Source organism: Phycodurus eques, chromosome 7 (genome assembly GCF_024500275.1).
Source record: "Phycodurus eques isolate BA_2022a chromosome 7, UOR_Pequ_1.1, whole genome shotgun sequence".
Taxonomy (NCBI): Eukaryota; Metazoa; Chordata; class Actinopteri; order Syngnathiformes; family Syngnathidae; genus Phycodurus; species Phycodurus eques.
The window spans coordinates 31424522-31442030 of record NC_084531.1 but is presented as its reverse complement, the minus strand read 5'-3'; the positions used below and the strand labels follow the sequence as shown (position 1 = coordinate 31442030).

The following is a 17509-nucleotide window of genomic DNA, read 5'->3' as shown; positions in this document are numbered from 1 at the left end:
TGCAATGCATCCATCGTACAGTCCAACTGGTTTATGTTAAACAACTGCACGTCTGCAGTAAAGTAAACATCTTTAGCTAATTTAATATAGCCTACCAACGCTAGTTAGAATGAATTGTAATCCGCGACAGGTGGCTTGGATAGCGGGAGGAAGAGAACAGCCGCTGATGCTCTTTCAAGCACGAGCAGATTCTTAGCACACCCGCTGATCGCCTGAGTGCCGCCGTCGCTCAACACGCACACGGCAAACGTTGAGCTTTAGACGGTTAACAACCAGACAACGCTACGCTCTCGTGTGTACTGTAAAAACCCATAAATGACCGTCGCTTCAAATCTGCGTTATCGCGGTGGGTTACCGTATTGCTAAATATGACCAACGAGCGAGTCATGTTTTTGATTGACCTTCAGGAAACGGGAGTCGGGGCGGAGGGTTCGGGTCAGCCCCTGTCATCGCCCGGATCCTGTCTGGAGAACTTCCGCAAGATTCCGTTCATCGAGTGTCACGGCAGAGGGACGTGTAACTTCTACACCGACTCGTACTCGTACTGGTTAGCCGCTCTGGACCCGCGCCACATGTTCAGGTGCTCGCACGCACCCACGTCGACACCTGCCAGCAAAACCCGAAAAGTCTCCTCCAAGTCGTCTCCTTCTTTTCCAGCAAACCGAAGCCTCGGACCGAAGCCGGGGACCTGCCGGAAGATTTGATCAGTCGTTGCAGAGTTTGCTCCAAGCGCCTGTAAATGACCGAACGGACCGCCGACGCTAACGACCACAACAACCACTACAACGCAGACGTCATCATCATCACCGGCAACATCACTGACATAACGCATATCATCCATACCGAGACGACACCCTCCATAGCCCCAATACTCTTGACCCTGAAGACACCACCAATCCCATGGACACCCAAAGTGGCACCTTGAGATATGAGTTGACCATGCTTGTAACTTAAGACACTCGTACCAGTCATCTTTCCCCATTGAAATGAAATCAAAACGCTGTTAATCCGTTCCAGCCCTTTGTGCTGCTCCTTCTGGTGTGCCCGCCCTCGCCACCAGGAGGCACTAGCATACAGTCATGCAGACAAACGAAGAAGAATGCTCTCTACTACTAACTACTAAGTGACTCATTGAGATCCTGTAATATTAGCTGTTTTTCACTGAGGATAAAGAATGTAGGCCTGTGACTATTGTACCATTTGTGTTCAAATAATAAATGGCTTAAAGGTGTCTAAAATTGCCACCGTTGATGCTAACCGTTAGCATGTCTATGGCATTTTCTATTATATATATGTTAGCCTTAAGGTATTCGGCCGTTCTTAAGGGAATGTTGTTTCATTTGAGAGTAAACTTCAGATGGGAGTGGCGTTAAACTGTTTCAAAGCTCCTTTTTGCCAAACTGTCAAGCGAGTTGAGTTAATGGCCAGGCTACAGCGCTCGTATCTCAAGTTTGCGCTAGCAAGTCAAAGCGAAGAATTGTCCATCACGACGGCCAATCGGCACGGCCGGCGTTTCTCAGGCGGGCTCGGCGGTGCCGCTCGTACGTGATTGGCAGGAAATCAATGAAGCAGAAGTTGCCGTTGCCGATCACGCGTTCCCCGAATGTGGTCTGAAGGATAAACCGAGATCGCAGTGCCATGTCATCAGAGACCGGTCATGCCCGACGCTAGCGGCTCCTTAGCGACGGCGGCGCGTTTAATTTGTCGCCATGGTGACCGGCTGCCGTCAAGACTTGTTCATTAGTGCACAGCCAGCGGGCGGGCGGGGGAAGATATTAAACAATAAAGTCTTGAGGGTTGTTTTTCTCTCCCGCCGGCTTCTGGTTTCTTCAAACATTAACCACAAAGTCAACATGTACGTCGTTAGTTGTAAACAGGCTACCCATTCAATGCTGATTCTCAAACACTTAAAGCACTTGTGATTTCCATGGGGCGCTGCATGCCAGGTCTGCTTTCCCACACAAGGACATTACGACTGGCTGGGGAAATCATCGAAATGACATATTGTTACGTTTTAAACAATTGGAATGACTTGTAATTATTTTATATATATATATATATATATATATATACACACAACATTGTGGGACGTTGTGTTCAACATAAATGTCAAATACGAGGTTCCGTTTCGTATTTTACGAGCGGCAGTCAAGAAGTCTTCAGCCCAATTTCAATTAACCCACTAATCGTTTACATTTGTTTGTCCTTTAAGTACTTGTTTGGAGGTTTCTTTCAAAACGCTTTTTTAAAGCCTGTCTTCTTCCCGTCAGCCATTTTGGAAATGAGCTCATTGTTGGATGCGCGTCAGAAGCAGAGAGCCGTGAATGCATTTCTTCATTTGGAAGGTGAACCGCCACGAAACCTTTTCGAAAGCTTGCAAAATGTGGAAGGGGAAGCTGCAATAGGCTACAGCACAGTCCGGAAGTGGGTGTCCAGGATCAAAGGCCGAGAACAAGCGGTCTGCTTTGAGTGACGATCGCGTCCTTCGACTGGACGACCATAAGCCATCTCCCGTACTCGCCTGATCTGGCACCATCACGTTGTCACCATTTTGAAGTCGGAAGCAGGCTGCGGGCGAGACGCGGCGTGGGCGAGCGAGCGTCTTCCTTAATGGAAAGTTCCTAATGAAGTGCGCTAATCCGCAAACGGCGGCTTAATTGGCCGTGTTGCCGTTTTATTGTTTTACGCCTCCCCAACCTTTCAGGGCCAATCAGCTCTAATGGATTTTGGCCCGCGACATTCCGCCGTCTCCGCACACGGGCCTGTCAATCAAAGGGCACGCCGTCCGAGGGGGCGGGGCCGCAGCCTTCAAAAAGCCGCCGCCGCCGGCACCGTGACCCGCAAACGCAATCAGAACCAGAGCGGCAACCGCAACCAGAAGAAGAAAGTCGGTAAGTTTTTGTCTTGTATTTCGTCTCTCTCATATTTGCCTTTTTGGCATTCTTCACATTCTTTTTCTCAGCCTTCCTCACGTTCTCTTTGTTGGGGGAGTTGCGTGTTGTACGGACAGGACACGATGGCGAACGGCGATCTGATTGATTGAGTGATCGATAGATTGAACCTCTTCCGCTTTGCGAGATTGATGGTTAGGCTGCCAGATGATTTTGGACCGCGATGTTCCCAGATGACGACGCGATCTGCGGGAACATTTCGAAAAGTGGAGGCAAGCTGAGCAATGAAGATCAGCCAGAGTGAGATCGAATATGTGGGTCATTTTCATATCCTTTCATCAACAACGGTAAAGACAAACAGTTCAATAAAATCATGTGAGGAGCACAATTTGCATGTGTTGCCCTTTCAAACTCTGGATACGAGTGCATGAATGATCCCAACTACTCATTCAAGCAATTACACTCTGATTGTCTTTATACAATCATCGTAACGGTAAACCCATGCAACAGTTCCCACACTTTCACAAATTCAAAAATATCTGAGAAATAGCAGCATTTATTTTGGTGTCTGCTATTGTGTAAATGCAAAATGGCTGCCACATCACAGGTCCCAAGACAGCAAAAAGGGATCTTCATGTCTTCGGACACGAAGATGCATTTGTGTTCGTTTTCATGGGAAAGCGGGGAAAAATCCAATAGATCCAGAAATGTCATCAGAAAACCAAATTTGTTTCAGACACCTAACGGTAAAAACATTTTGGTAAAACAAGTTTGAAAAATATCCCTTTCCTTAGAAAGACTTATGACCTCTTGATGGATAACAACTGGCAATAATTCCAGTACTCATCAGTAAAATGATTGCTTTTCAAAAGGAAATTCAGTGGGTCAATAGTATGAAAATGACCCATTTGTGCACGAATGAGAGAGGGAGGGGGAAGAGATAGCGAGGGTGGAGGACTTGAAATGCCTCAGCTCAACAGTCCGCAACGATGGCGAGCGTGCACAGGAAGTGAAGAACCTGAAGGAGTGGAGGACGGTGTCGTGACAGGAGAGTCTCGCTAGGTCGAAGGGGAAGCGCTGAGGCGATGGCAGGAAGCGCAGCTCTTTTTAAGAGGCTGGAGAGGATTAGAAATGAGCTCACCGGTGGGACGGCCAAGGTCAGTTGTTTTGGAGGCAAAGTCGGAGAGAGCAAACTTGGGTGCTTTGGACCTGTCCAGAGGACGGCGAGCGGGTATGTTGGCAGAAGGATGATGAGGATGGAGCTGCCAGGCAAGAGAGGGAGAGCAAGACCCAAGAGAACGTTGACAGGTGGGATCCACAAAGGTTGAACGAAACCAACTGGACGGTTCTTGTTTGTTGAAGACGTTTTAGCTCGAATCCAAGTGGAGTCGCCCCGCGGTCGCAATCGGGTGCAACGACCGTCCTGCATACCAATCAGTTGTTCACTTGTCTTGCGTGCGCTGCAAAAAAATCACAATCTTACAATCTTAGAATTATGCAAGTCAAGATGAGCTTGAAAATTGTCTCAAAACAATTCACTTTTTTAGGTGATGAGTTGTATTTTAAGTGGAGTCAGATTAGTTTTGAGACCTTTGACAAGAAGTCAGACTAATATTCCTGGTAAGATTGTGAGTTTTTGCAATGTGGCAAAACAGCTGCTTAGGGCCATCTGCGGGAGAGACATGTCAGGACGTCATCGGCAGACGGCAGGCGATGCCTCGAAGCTCCGCCTCTGTTTCCAGACGGCTTTTCTAGCGTGACATAGATGGCTTCTCTTACACCTCTTTCAAACCTGCCGTCCTCCTTACCCAGAATTTGGAAACGATGTCCCTTCTTCTCGAGATGCAAATGAACCCGAAGAAACCGCCCACCCATGTTGCGCCATGTGCCCGCGCAACGGCTGAGAGACGAAGCAGCCGTTTCAGGTCTTCAACAAACAAGAAGACTCCAGTTGCTTTGATGCGACCTTTGGCGATTATCATGACGAACGGGAAGTGATGCCGTGAGAGAAGTTGGCATTCCAGATGAGGACGCACAAGGCAGGCGGGCATGGAGAAGATGGCGCGCTGCACGTGGAAACACCCAAGGGGACAACAAACAAGAAGACTGCCATCTGTTGTTTTGTTGGGATTTTCTTTTGTTTGGGGTCTCCTAGCAACAAGCTTTTGTGTTTCAGTGTCCAGTTATTGAAAAATTTGACATTCTTTTTTTTTTTTTCTTCTGGTTTGTGGTGTGGAGCAGCCATGCGTGGATGCGAGCGTTCCTTGCTGCCGTTGGTCACGTGCTTGCTGGTGTGCAGCCTGGCCGTTTCCTCTCAGCCTGACAGACAGCAGGACCTGGATCTGGACCTGGACCGGGACGGGGATGTGGCGCTTGAGCTGCGTCACCTCAAGATGCCGCATCGACTGGCGCACGGACAACGTGACCTGTTGCAGGTAAAAAAAAAAAAAAAAAAAAGTCTTTGTGGTAGAAAGTCTTTGGGCTTGTTTGCCTGTTTGTGCCCCGCAATTTGATTGGCCGCTGACACCGCCGGCATTTCAGGACTGGACCAAGCGAGCGGTGGAGGATCTCCTGGCAAGGTTGTCGCCACCCGAGGCCGAAATCCGGCAGCCGTCCGATATTGCGTCGGCTAGGATGGACGGCGAGCGCTCGGTGGACCCCCCCAACAACGGGCCCCCCCGCGAGCGCAAGGCCGGATGCAAGAACTTCTACTGGAAAGGCTTCACTTCCTGTTAGGAGGCGTCCGCTCATCGGTCGCTTGGCATCTCGTTAATTCTTGTCCAAGAAACTTCAACTTATTTGTGTCCTTGCGTCATTAAAGAGAGAAATCACGCACTTTCGTGACTCCGCCTCCTATCTGTCAAACACCAGAAACATGTGTGTCTTTTTTTTGTGTACGTGTGAATGTGTGTGTGGGAGTGCGCGTGTGTGTGTTTTTCCTAATGAGTCTTTCATTGAGATCAGGATGCGCAAATGTTGACACATTAGCGCGTGTGTGTGTGCTTTCCTAATGAGTCTTTAATGGACAGCAAACAGTGCAAATGTTGACGTATTACTTTCACACGTGCGTGTACGCGCATTTGCAATTGTGTTTGTGTGGGTGCATGGGTTTGCATTGGGGTATATGTATCTTTTTTGTCATTTGCTGTGTGAGTGTTTGCGTTTCCATGGTAACCCAATACGCAGGTTGTTGCCGCTGCTGTTGGCCACGTGTTCTTCTTGGTGCGGGGACGACGGTCCGGGTAGTGCTGTGGCGATCCTTTAGCTGTTTGTGTGTGTATTGGACAGCCAGGACCAGGACCAGACCACGTGCCCCAATAGGCCAAGACCAGTTCCAAGGCGGTCAAGCCTGAGCGGCGGGTCTGAGGACACACGGAAAAGTTTGGGGACACGGGCGGATCTGGAGAGCCATTCCTGGCGGTGAAGGGCTGCCGTCTGGAATGAACGCATCCAGGGGGGAGGTGCTCTTCTTCCAGTCCATCTTCCATTTGCAATCCGCCCAACGTGCGGCACTGGTGGGTGCTGGAATCTGCAAAGTTCCAGTGCGGCAAGCGGAGGAGCAAGTGTTCGAGATCTTGAGCGCGGCGAGCCAGATGAGCCAGCGCGGCTCATCTCAGTTGCCTAATTGCAACTGTCTGTTTCCACGCTAGCTCCTCCCACCAGAAATTTCATCGAGTAGACGACTCTTTCTTTACTGTTGCTTCATATATGTACATAGGTTCATGTAAAAATTATTCTCTGCTATATAAACTTGATTTTTATACAAATTTACTTTACTGAGTGTTCTCTACTCTACTTGTTGGTTGAGTGTTGTCTACTTTTCGCGCAATGACTCCGGGTGTCGGCAGAATTTTTTCCAGCTTCACGCTGAGATAAGGGGGTCGGGCATCTAACGGAAGATCACGTCGTGCCTCCCTGTTGTGAGCGTGGAGGCTGCTGACAACGATTTGGCCTTACTGAGCTTCAACTACTTTCATTTCCGGAGGTACCATATTCCGGTTAAAGGATTCAAGGACTTTAATTGTCATACCAACACACATTTACACATGATATGGCACAGAATTTGATACCCAAGGTCCGAGATTACAGTCTCGACTTGTGACATAAATAGAAAAAGAAAAGAAATGAAAACAAGATGAATACTTGCGGCGGCACGGTGGCCGACTGGTTAGCACATCCGCCTCACGGTTCTGAGGTTGCGGGTTCTCCTCTTTTAAGGTTCCCGCTTGCATCCGTCCCGTCTCTTGGAGAGGGCGGAATGGCCAGGGCATCTGCACATGCAAATTTGTTGGAGATTGTTGCTGGCAGATCACCTGTGTCGATGCTGAAGAAGAGGGGGTTCAGGACTGATCCCTGTGGAGGAGCCACGTCTCGACGTCAACCTTTGAAAATCGTTTTCAACCATAGAATTTCATCCATCCATGCATTTTCTGAGCCGCTCCTCCTCACTAGGGTCACGGGCGTACTGGAGCCTATCCTAGCTATCAGCGGGCAGGAGGCGGGGTACGCCCTTGAACCGGTTGCCAGCCAATCGCAGGGCATATATAAACAAACAACCATTGGCACTCACATTCACACCTACGGGCAATTTAGAGTGTCCAATTCATGCATGTTCTTGGGATGCGGGAGGAAAGCGGAGTGCCCGGAGAAAAGCCACGCAAGCACGGGGAGAACATGCAAACTCCGCACAGGCGGGGCCGGGGATTGAACGCCGCGAAACGTGACATCACACGTCGCCTCTGAGCTGATTGGTCGTCACCGTCGCACGTGGCAAACCTGCCGATTGCGCAAACGCCTCACGTCCGCGTTGCATGGCGACCAAGCCGACGTCTCGCCGGAGGTGAATGTGTCCGTCCGCCCAAGATAATCGGGCGCAAAGACGCGGCGGGCGGGCGGGCGGGCGGGCGCACACGCACACGCACACGCACACAACCCTCCCCCCAGCAAGTCACAGCTGCATTCTGGTAAACACGACGGACAAAGTTACAGTTTGCCCGTCTGACAGTCAACAGGACGAGGATGCAGGATATGAGGAAGGAGGACACGAGGACGCAAGGGACAAGGAAACGAGCACCCATGAGGGCCTTTCCTCGTTCAGGCTTTAAAACCCGAGCGACCGAGACCCGCAGTGGTCGAGTTTGTTTTTTCTCTCAACGGGAAGGTCGGCTCCTCACCTCGTCATATTCTGTAACATTTTACGTTATAAAAACATAACTTAACCATATCCTAACATAACTTGGCCACCAGGAGGAAGTACTCTTTAATACAGTCGTGCAGCCAAAAACAAAGATTAGTACTTCTACTACTACCACTACTACTGTCGATGACAGTACGATGCCCTAATATTAGTCATTTTTCACAGAGGATAAAGTATATTTGCCTGTTGGTATCGTTATCTGTCTACATGTAGTGATGCACCGTTTGTGTTCAAATAGTTGCTGAAAGCTGAGGTGTCAAACGTACAGCCCGCGGACCTGAACCGGCCCGTCAGGGGATCCAATCCGGACCGTGAGGACAGAGAACACAACCACTGCTGCACGGCCATTTTGACAGTAAATACTTTGAGACATAAAAACAAAAAACACACTACAGAGAGTCACTTAGCCTCGAGCAATTTAATGGCAAGAGGGAAGAAGCTGTTGGAATGTCTGCTGGTTTTAGTTTGCATTGATTGATAGTGCCTACCTGAGGGAAGGAGCTGGAAGAGGTGGTGACCAGGATGCGGAGGGTCCAAGAGGATTTTGCATTCTCTTGTCTTAGTTTTGGTAGCGTGCGAGTCCTCAAGGACAATTTTTCCAGCAGTCCTAATTGTCTGTGTCTTACTGCGATGGAAGAACACAGGACCGACTCGATGACCGCTGTGTAGAACTGCCTCAGCAGCTGCCGCGGCAGGCCGTGCTTCCTCAGAAGCCGCAGGAAGTACACCCTCTGCTCGGCCTTTTTGAGGACGGAGTTGATGTTGATCTCCCACTTTAGGTCCTGAGAGACTGTAATTCCCAGGAACTCGAAGGTCTCGACGGTTGACACAGGGCAGCTGGACTGCGTGAGGGGCACCTTGTGGCGAAGGACGCCTCTTGAAGTCCACGATCATCTCTACAGTCTTGAGCGTGTTCACCTCCAGGTTGTCTCGGCCGCACCAAAGCTCCGGCTGCTCCGCTTCCTGTCGATACGCAGACTCGTCGCCGTCTTTGATGAGGCCGATGACTGCGGTGTCGTCTGCAAACTTCAGGAGTTTGACAGCGTTGAGGTGCAGTCGTTCGTGGAGAGAGAGAAGAGCAGCGGAGAGAGCACACAACCTTGGGGCGCCCCGGTGCTGATGCTGCGTGTGGATGAGGTGGCCTCCCCCAGCCTCACCTGCTGTGTCCTACCCATCAGGAAGCTGTAAATCCACCGGCAGATGGCAGGTGATGAGCTGGAGAAGCTTGGAGGAAAGGAGTTCGGGGATGAGGGGGTCGAACGCAGAGCTGAAGTCCACGAACAGGATCCTCGCATAGTTCCCCGGGCCGTTGAGGTGTTCTAGGATGAAGTGCAGTCTTGTGTTCACTGCGTCGTCCGCAGACCTGTTTGTTCGGAAGGCAAGCTGCAGGGGGTCCAGCAGGGGATCCGTGACACTACTTGAGGGGGTCCAGCAAAGGACTTCATGACCGCAGATGTCAAGGCGACAGGCCTGTAGTCATTCAGACCCGAGATTGTAGGTTTCTTGGGGTCGGGGATGACGGTGGAGTGTTTGAAACAGGATGGTACCCTGCACAGTTCCAGAGATCTATTGAAGATCTGTGTGAAGACTGGAACGAGCTGGTCCGCGCAGACTTTGAGGCAGGATGGGGACACAAGTTCAGGACCCGCCGCTTTGTTGATTTTTTGTTGTTTGAAGATACGCCTCACATCCTGTTTGTGGAATGTCAACGCAGAAGTCAGAGGTGTGATTGTGGTCGGTGGTGCGGTTGGGTGGGTGTGGGGTGTGAAAGTGTCCTTTTCAAATCTGCAGAAGGTGTCAGCTACTCCTCTTTTGTCCTCTGCTTGGGGGGAGGGGGGGGGGATGATCGCTTGTAGTTGGTTAGCCATTTTAGTCCTCGCCAGACTGATTTGAGACTGTTTTTCTGAAAGTGCAAACTTACAATACAAGAATTCACCGAAGCAATGCTGCAGACTGATGAAAATATAATTGATTTTATCAGTCAACATGGAGAAGCACAATAAAACGTGTGCCAGTTTTCGTGCCACTACAGTAGTGTGCGTAACATTGGAAGCTCAGCAAATATCAGACAAACATAAAATATCAAACACTGTATCCAACACAGGTCACAATTACAATAAAAAGAAAAGGAATCTGAAAAAATGAAACCGCAGTCCCTAAAATACTCGACACGAGCTCTCTGAGAAATTCATCAACGTCGCAAAGACGGGAGAACTCGCCCGCATGCCACGTTAGCTAGCTAGCGCTTCAATCCGATCGGTACGTCTGCAATGAAGCCCGTTGAACCGATTGGCTCCGTCAGCGCTGCGGAATCGCAAGGAAGTGACACGAGTGTGTTTCGGGTTTTGCAAAAAGTGTCAGGCTGAAATTGTGCTTGTGGGGCAAATCTGAGCCGATCCGTGTTTTGCTCTTTTTTGACGATCGTCCATTACTTTTGATTTCGGCGTTGATGCGGTCAAAAAAACTGTAAATGCGTTCTGATGTTGATGCACTTGTTTGCAAGTTTCCGAAGCAAAGGCTACGTCATAGAAAATGTGCGACAGTTCTGTGAAAATGAGGCACAAGATGTCAGTCGGCAGCTTCAAAAGATGTTGCCTGCTTGTTTGTTTGTTTGTTTGTTTGTTTGTTTTCATGCACTGCCGCAACTCTCATGTAAACGTTGGCCGGGCAGGCGGACAGCCGTTCGCTCTTACTGGGAAGTTCGCTTTCGTTGGCTTTTAGTGTGACGAATCACTTTAGCTTGTCAACATTTACAAATGTGCAATGATTTCCAGAGCTTTTTTTTTTTTTTTTTACAGGAAACACCCCATAATTATATCGATCCACTTTGATCTGTAAGTTGCACGTGTGGAAATGAGAAAACGGAAGACTGTTGAAATTGTAAACGTTTTTGTTCCTACATCGCTCGTATGATTTGCGACGAGATCATTATTAATAAATGGGAATATTTTCCAGATGAACTTGTCATTATTTGCACCCAAGAAATTGAGAACAATTGGAATAGGTTGTTATATACAGCTTATTTGGCCAGAAATATATCAATATTGCATGACTGAATGAAGGAATTGTATGAATAAGGCCAGAATTGGAGCAGGTGCTCGATCGTCTCCATTAGTCTTCGTCCGTCCGTCCGTTCGTTTGTCCGTTAGTTCGTGCGCTTCCACTCCAACGTGACAAACTTGACGACAGCTGGCCACAAAAATGTGCGTTATGTCAACTCAAGTGTGTTGATCTGGATCGTGTGTGTGTGTGTGTGTGTGTGTGTGAGAGAGAGAGCGAGAAGCCTGGTGGGAAAGAAGATGAAGTGCATGAAGATGGATCATTTAACTAAAGTGTTTGTGGGGGGCGGAAGCATCATCATCATCTGTGTGTGCGTGTTGGCGCAAGTGTCCGTGCGCACGCTATGACGTCAGCGCGGCCCTATAAGAGCGGCCGTGGCAGGATGGAGCCCTCCAACTCGCAAACGTGCACACACGCACTGAGCATGAAGATGGGTTCGTCCTCCTCTTGGTGCCTCCTGGTGCTCCTGCTCGGCGTGTGCGCCTCCTCAGCCGCGCTCACGCGTGCTAACGCCAGACGCGGCGGAACACTTGGGCCCTATAAACAGGTACACACACACACACACACACACACGCCTTTCAAGAAGCTTTCTTGATAAACTTTTGAACATCAACCTGACTACAAATCTTGTGTAAGTGTGAGTGTGTGCAAGTGAATGTTTGTGTGTGTGTGTTTTTTACATCAATCATGTCAGGCGCATCCTTCAAAAATGTTTGAAGTGATTTTTCCGATTTGAGTATTCCAAAGGCAAACGTCAGCGATGCGTCTCCATCGGTGAAGTTGCGGAATGATTTTGCGAATGCACTGAAAACTGAAAAGCTCTCTGATTTGCTTTGAAAAGATTTGCAAGCAAGAGTGACCAAAAAGAGCTCTAAATCAGGTATAAACTAAAAAAAAGCAGTTGGTTGTTAGCGTGACTGTCATGATGGCCTTACATGGACCCGATATTTCATGTAAATTGTATACAAGTTGCTATTTGATGATTAATATCAAAGTGAGTTTTTTTGTTTTGTTTTCCTTCTTCCCACTCCTGATGGACATTTGGACCAAAGGAGCAAATCTACTGCTGCCTCGTTTGTGTTGTCCTTGTATTTGATATCCTCTCTTGTAGGATAGTTTGCATTCAAATCAGCTATTAAGAAAGGACCATGAAGATGATGATGATTTCAGGACCTACTGGACTCGTCCCTGGCCGAGGTGGTTCTTTGGGACCTCCTCCAGATGGAGAACGAGGCGACGGAGGACGACGAGGACGAGCGAGGGCAGAGGCGGTCCGGGGAAGCCGAGGAGCGCCCCGGAGCTCCCGGGCTCGCCCAGCTCGTGGGGCCTCGCGAGAGGAAAGCGGGATGCAAGAACTTCTTCTGGAAAACGTTCACGTCCTGCTGAGCGGCTCCTCCTTTCGTGTTCTTTCGCTTCTCTTCGTCTTTTTCATGCCAACTTTCAATAAAAACATTTGGATGACGTCTTCTTCTCAGTCACGTGTTACTGTGAATTTCTAGCCCCGTCCGTCCGATGTTTCCATTCATATACTGTAACTCCGAAACGCAATTTTTTCACAATAGCAAAACTGACCATTGAGAAATTCATCCAGCCATCCATTTTCTCACGCGGGTCGCGGGCATGCTGGACCCTTTCCCAGCTGTCATCGGGCAGGAGGCGGGGCACACCCTGAACTGGTGGCCAGCCAATCGCAGGGCACATACAAACAAACAAACAACCATTTGCGCTCGCTTTCACACCTACGGGCAATTTAGAGTCTCCAATTCATGTATGTTTTTGGGGATGCGGGAGAAAATGGGAGTGCCCGGAGAAAAGCCACGCAGGCACGGGGAGAACATGCAAACTCCACACATATATATATATATATATATATATATATATTTGAAGGTTAGAAATATATATTATATAATATATATTAGAAATTGAATACTGCCTACTAAAAGTGATGTCTTTGCTTGAGTCCCCAAATTTGCGGGAAGGCTCTTCAAGGCATGACAATCCTGAGTTTTGTTTTCCTCCACTCAGTGATATTGTGGCATGATTTATTTGACTGAGCAGCGTCTGTAATATGTTTTCATTTGAAAAGTGGACATTTAATTTGAAGGGAGGGAAGTATGTCAGGTTTAATATCTGTATTTGCATGGCGTGCCACTATTTTATTATTTCTTTTTTGGGACTACCGTAATGTATTGGCGGAGGGATATGTGGTTCCGGGGAGTCGGGATCGTTATTCTCTGTGCGTGTGATGTTCGGTCACCCGTGACTTTTGACTTGAGATCAACATTCACCCGTACGCCACTAAAGAGCGCTACTGTCACAATGTGCTCAACAAACCAAGATGGCGCAACATCTCGCTAATGCGCTCTCTAGTATTGTCCTTGGTTTTGTCTTTTTGGTTGATCTTAGGAGACGTTACGTGACTTACACTGGGGAATACTAAACATTAGACTAAACATGAGGGAGTCTACTTTCTTTTGCCAACTTTCACAAATCCACCAAGTTTTTCCTTGGAGATACTTACTAGCAGAGCAGCTGCACTCTATGGCGCATGGAGAAGGCGAAGACGGCGCCACGGAGGGAAGTTAAGCTCAGACAGCAGATTTGAAAAGGACACGCAGCCACTAAGCCGTGCCACCCGCGGCCACCGTCGCACCTCTGCGTTGGCCATTCACAAACAGGACGTGAGACATTGCTTTAAACAACAAAAGATCAACGAAGCGGCGGGCCCAGACCTCGTGTCCCCATCCTGCCTCAAATTCTGCGCGGACCAGCTTGCTCCAGTCTTCACACAGATCTTCAATAGATCTCTGGAACTGGGCGAGGTACCATCCGGTTTCTTGTTTTTTGTTTTTTTTTGTGATGAAAAGTTTATTGAAAAAGGGGAATGGAGGTGGTCCTTGAGATATTGTTGAGGCAGGGAACGTGTGGCAGGCGGCGGCGAGGACAGGCGTGGTGGAAGAAGTCGACTCGGCGAGGGACACGAAGGGAGCACGCAGGAGAGCGTTAATACTCTGGCGAGAGTTTCCGGGATCTGGCGGGCTTTTATGCAGGTTATGATGAGGGCTGATTGATGAAAGGTGACGCTGATTACTGTGAAGAGAGAGAGGGAGGGCGAGAGGAGCGCAAAGCGCCACCCAGGCTCCAACAAAACAAAAAGGCCTGCAGGGCTCCACTCATGACAAAAATAGCACTTTTCGATTGCACGCATTATTCATTCACATTATTCTGAAAAGCTGAAAGTAGTCGTGTAAGTAGTTCAATTATAAATAGTTAAGTTTGCTTATGTATTTAAGATTTTTTTGTGGCACTGTGCAGCGTGAATAATCCATCCAACCATCCACTTTCTTCCGCTTATCCGAGGTCAGGTCACGGGGCAGTAGCTTAAGCAGGGACGCACAACAAAGGCATATTTTTATATTGATAAACATGAAAAAACATTACATTTGTATGCAAGATTTGACATTATTTTGGGTAACGCCTTTATTTAAGTAACAAAAAAATCTGGAGAGCCGTTTGGGAGCGGAAATAGATGAGCCCTTTTAGTGAGCCAAGCCAAAAGAGCTGGTTCTCTAAAAAGAGCCAAGTTTCCTGTCAATAAGCCACAAATCTTTTACTCGTCATTTTAGATCCGTTAGAAGCGTTCGAATGTCTGGCGGTTTTCGTGCAGTCGTTTGTGGAAACAGTGTCTGCAATATAGTGCATTGGATTGGATTTAGTTCTTGCACTAATCGAGGTACGTTTCTCGACTCTTAGCTTCGTCTCTTGTGAGTCCGAGTTGTTTGCCGAGGAGGTCGCTCGAAACTGAACCTCTACTTTGATACCATGTTATATTTTACCTTATTGTATACTGTATGATTGTGAATAATAATAAAGTGTGTTGCTCTTGCAGCGTATTCCATCTTTATTCAGCCCTCTTGAATCACACACCACAAAACCAAGTCCAACCAATTTTTTATTGTATTTTTTCTACTCTCTTTTTTTTGTCCTGTTCGGCTGTTAGATCAAGCAGAATGCCAAATCTGTATCCCTTTTACGCCGGAACAGTTTTACTGTGTCAGAGTGGCGTTTTTAAACTTCCGCTGTGCTATTATAATTGAGGTTTACTGAGAATCAGACTTGATCAGTCGAACAGAACAAAGTTTCTAGAAGGGAGAGAGATACAAAGACAAAAGACAAAGCACTCATTGGAAACAGGATGAGAGAAGTCAATCATTCCATTATGTACAACAATGAAACATTCAATATGAGTGTTGCATGGGGCTGGAGTGCTACACCCTGTGAGGGTGGAACAGGACGAGGGCAGGAGAAGAAGCATGCAGGACAAGGGGTCGTGAACCATGAGTTATTTGTTGCAGTACGGGCGTGACCCCACACCCAGTGAAAGAGTCCTAGGGGTGTGCATCTGGCTTACTATTTCTAGAACCAAATCGGTAGGACAACGTGAAATTCAATCTTGTGAAGAATAGAGCCCATCTAGCATTTAATCTTTTAGCAGACTTGAGATACTCAAGGTTCTTGTGATCCGTCCATACTAAAAACAGGGTCTGAGGCCCTTCTAGCCGGCTACCGCATCCCTCCCGACGCAACCTTTCGGTCACGTGGGCCAGTCAGCCAATCGGTGTATTTTTGTGACGTACATAAGTGGTCACGTGGGTTAACGCGTCCAATCAGGTGCATTTGTACTCTTAATGAGGAAGTAGAGCGCTTTAGCCTGCTTGGCGACGCGGCATACTCTATAGCCAACCGAAACCAAATTTGAAGCACAACAGCTCATTCTTTGATACTGAGACGAGACCACGACGATTCCGAAGGACTTTTAATTTTGCGATATTGGGAATATTTGGACATCCTTGACATTCACAATAACTCGAAACATGCGCGCGCGCGCGCACACACACAGAGGGCCGGCTTGGGCAGAGGTGAGAGGTCATGCAGCCTGTTGTTGGACCAATGAGAGAGCAGCAGATGAAGCTCGTTGCCGTGGAAACCCTATCAACAGGCTGCCAGCTCATGTGACCTTTCTTTTTTTTTTTTTTTTATCCGCCACAAAATGTATTGATCAACGCCGATCAGTCTGTCCATTCTGCAAACCTCCTTTCATTCATCTGCCTGTCCGCGCGTGCATGAGTTATTTTGTGTGTGTTTGTGTATTTGTGAGATTGTCCGCGGGTGTCTGCGCATACATTATTGTGTGCGTGCGATCCTGTGCATGAGTTATTGTGTGTGTGTGTGTGTGTGGTAGCCGTAGGTGTGTGTGTGTTTGTGTGTGTGAGCACGTGTGTGAATATACGTGTGAGAGGCCGATTTATTGACTTTTCTGTTGACGCATTTTTCTCCCACACACACATGAATGAAGGCAGCAGGGGGGTGTTGCGTTTAGCACGTTCCTCACTGTTGAGCAGTTGTGGGGACCCATTTGTGGGGGGGTGGGGGAGCTGATTGCACTTTAGGCCAGGGGCGGGGTGGCAATTCTCGATCGGCCGGTCCATTCCAGGCTGACCTGGGCAATCATAATGTTTTTGTTTGTTTTCTTTTGAATAGGATCATTGCTATACAATTTCTAATACACAGCCATCTTTTAATAAGACATAATTGCAGACCACTATTCAAAAAATACAAGACGACTACTAGAGTAGGCTTATGTCAACAAAGCTGCGCACGAGGGCGTCGGTCGCGCGCGCCGTGCACGCCGAGCCGATGGAGTGTCTGCCGCCGGTTGGAGTCTCGGTATAGATTACGGCCCGCGGGACGCGGCGTGCGTTTACGATCGGTGACTTTGGCGCACCCTCGCCGTTATGCCACGCGGTGCGACCGAAAATTGACGCTAAGCGGCGGACGAGCCCTAAGCAGGTCGTCTCCGCCTCCCCGCCCCACACCGGACGCAAACCAAAATGCGCAAAGCTGACAGATCTCAGTGGAAGAAGGATCCGGCAGCATCACTACAGGCGGTCACAGTGAGAAAATGGCTAAATATTACACCTAGCAGTCCATGCAAATGATTTGGTAGACAAAATGATTCAATACTTTAGTCCTGAAGTATTGCAAGCCTCATTGATTCTTGCTGTTGCTCCCCACCAGAAAATATAAATTTTACATATTATTTGATCTGTGAACAAATGACAGGGATTACTCTTGCTATAAGAAAGCGTAAACCCTCCAACAGGGTGTTGCGTATTTGTGTGCGCGCGCGTGTGTGTGTGAAATATGGCATTTTCTCACATGGATTGCTTTTGTGTATTAAGAACATAACTCTTGTTCTGATTATTATTGATAGGATTATCATTCGCAGCAGCAGCAGGGGTGAAGGTCACTAGGGGAGGCGTCACTTGACGCGCACACGGCAAATATTGTTGCTGCGTGT

General features: G+C 48.3%; 3 protein-coding genes across 3 annotated transcripts in view; all 3 read left to right on the top strand.

Annotated features, from left to right (window-relative positions):
• LOC133405383 (collagen alpha-5(IV) chain-like) overlaps positions 1 to 1245 on the top strand; it is a 42739-nt gene extending 41494 nt beyond the window's left edge. Inside the window, 2 exon segments of the mRNA XM_061682264.1 lie at positions 408 to 580; positions 658 to 1245. Of these exon segments, the coding sequence (XP_061538248.1) occupies positions 408 to 580; positions 658 to 739 (255 nt within the window). The 3' untranslated portion in view covers positions 740 to 1245.
• Positions 1246 to 2719: 1474 nt separating this feature from the next.
• On the top strand, positions 2720 to 5627 carry sst1.2 (somatostatin 1, tandem duplicate 2). Its single transcript, XM_061682262.1, has 3 exons — positions 2720 to 2891; positions 5133 to 5326; positions 5433 to 5627. Exons 1-3 carry the CDS (start codon positions 2720 to 2722, stop codon positions 5625 to 5627), a joined length of 561 nt encoding a protein of 186 aa, XP_061538246.1.
• Positions 5628 to 11572: 5945 nt separating this feature from the next.
• LOC133405380 (somatostatin-1-like) lies at positions 11573 to 12534 on the top strand. Its single transcript, XM_061682261.1, has 2 exons — positions 11573 to 11695; positions 12319 to 12534. The coding sequence occupies exons 1-2, from the start codon at positions 11573 to 11575 to the stop codon at positions 12532 to 12534; spliced, it is 339 nt and encodes a 112-aa protein (XP_061538245.1).
• The last annotated feature ends 4975 nt before the right edge of the window (positions 12535 to 17509 follow it).

Excerpts from the sequence above, each read along its gene's own strand:
- sst1.2 (XM_061682262.1), top strand. The coding sequence starts at position 2,720 with ATGGATTTTGGCCCGCGACATTCCGCCGTCTCCGCACACGGGCCTGTC. Across the intron at positions 2,892-5,132 it reads CAACCAGAAGAAGAAAGTCG|CCATGCGTGGATGCGAGCGT; the intron begins GTAAGTTTTTGT and ends GGTGTGGAGCAG. Across the intron at positions 5,327-5,432 it reads GACAACGTGACCTGTTGCAG|GACTGGACCAAGCGAGCGGT; the intron begins GTAAAAAAAAAA and ends CCGGCATTTCAG.
- LOC133405380 (XM_061682261.1), top strand. The coding sequence starts at position 11,573 with ATGAAGATGGGTTCGTCCTCCTCTTGGTGCCTCCTGGTGCTCCTGCTC. Across the intron at positions 11,696-12,318 it reads CACTTGGGCCCTATAAACAG|GACCTACTGGACTCGTCCCT; the intron begins GTACACACACAC and ends TGATGATTTCAG.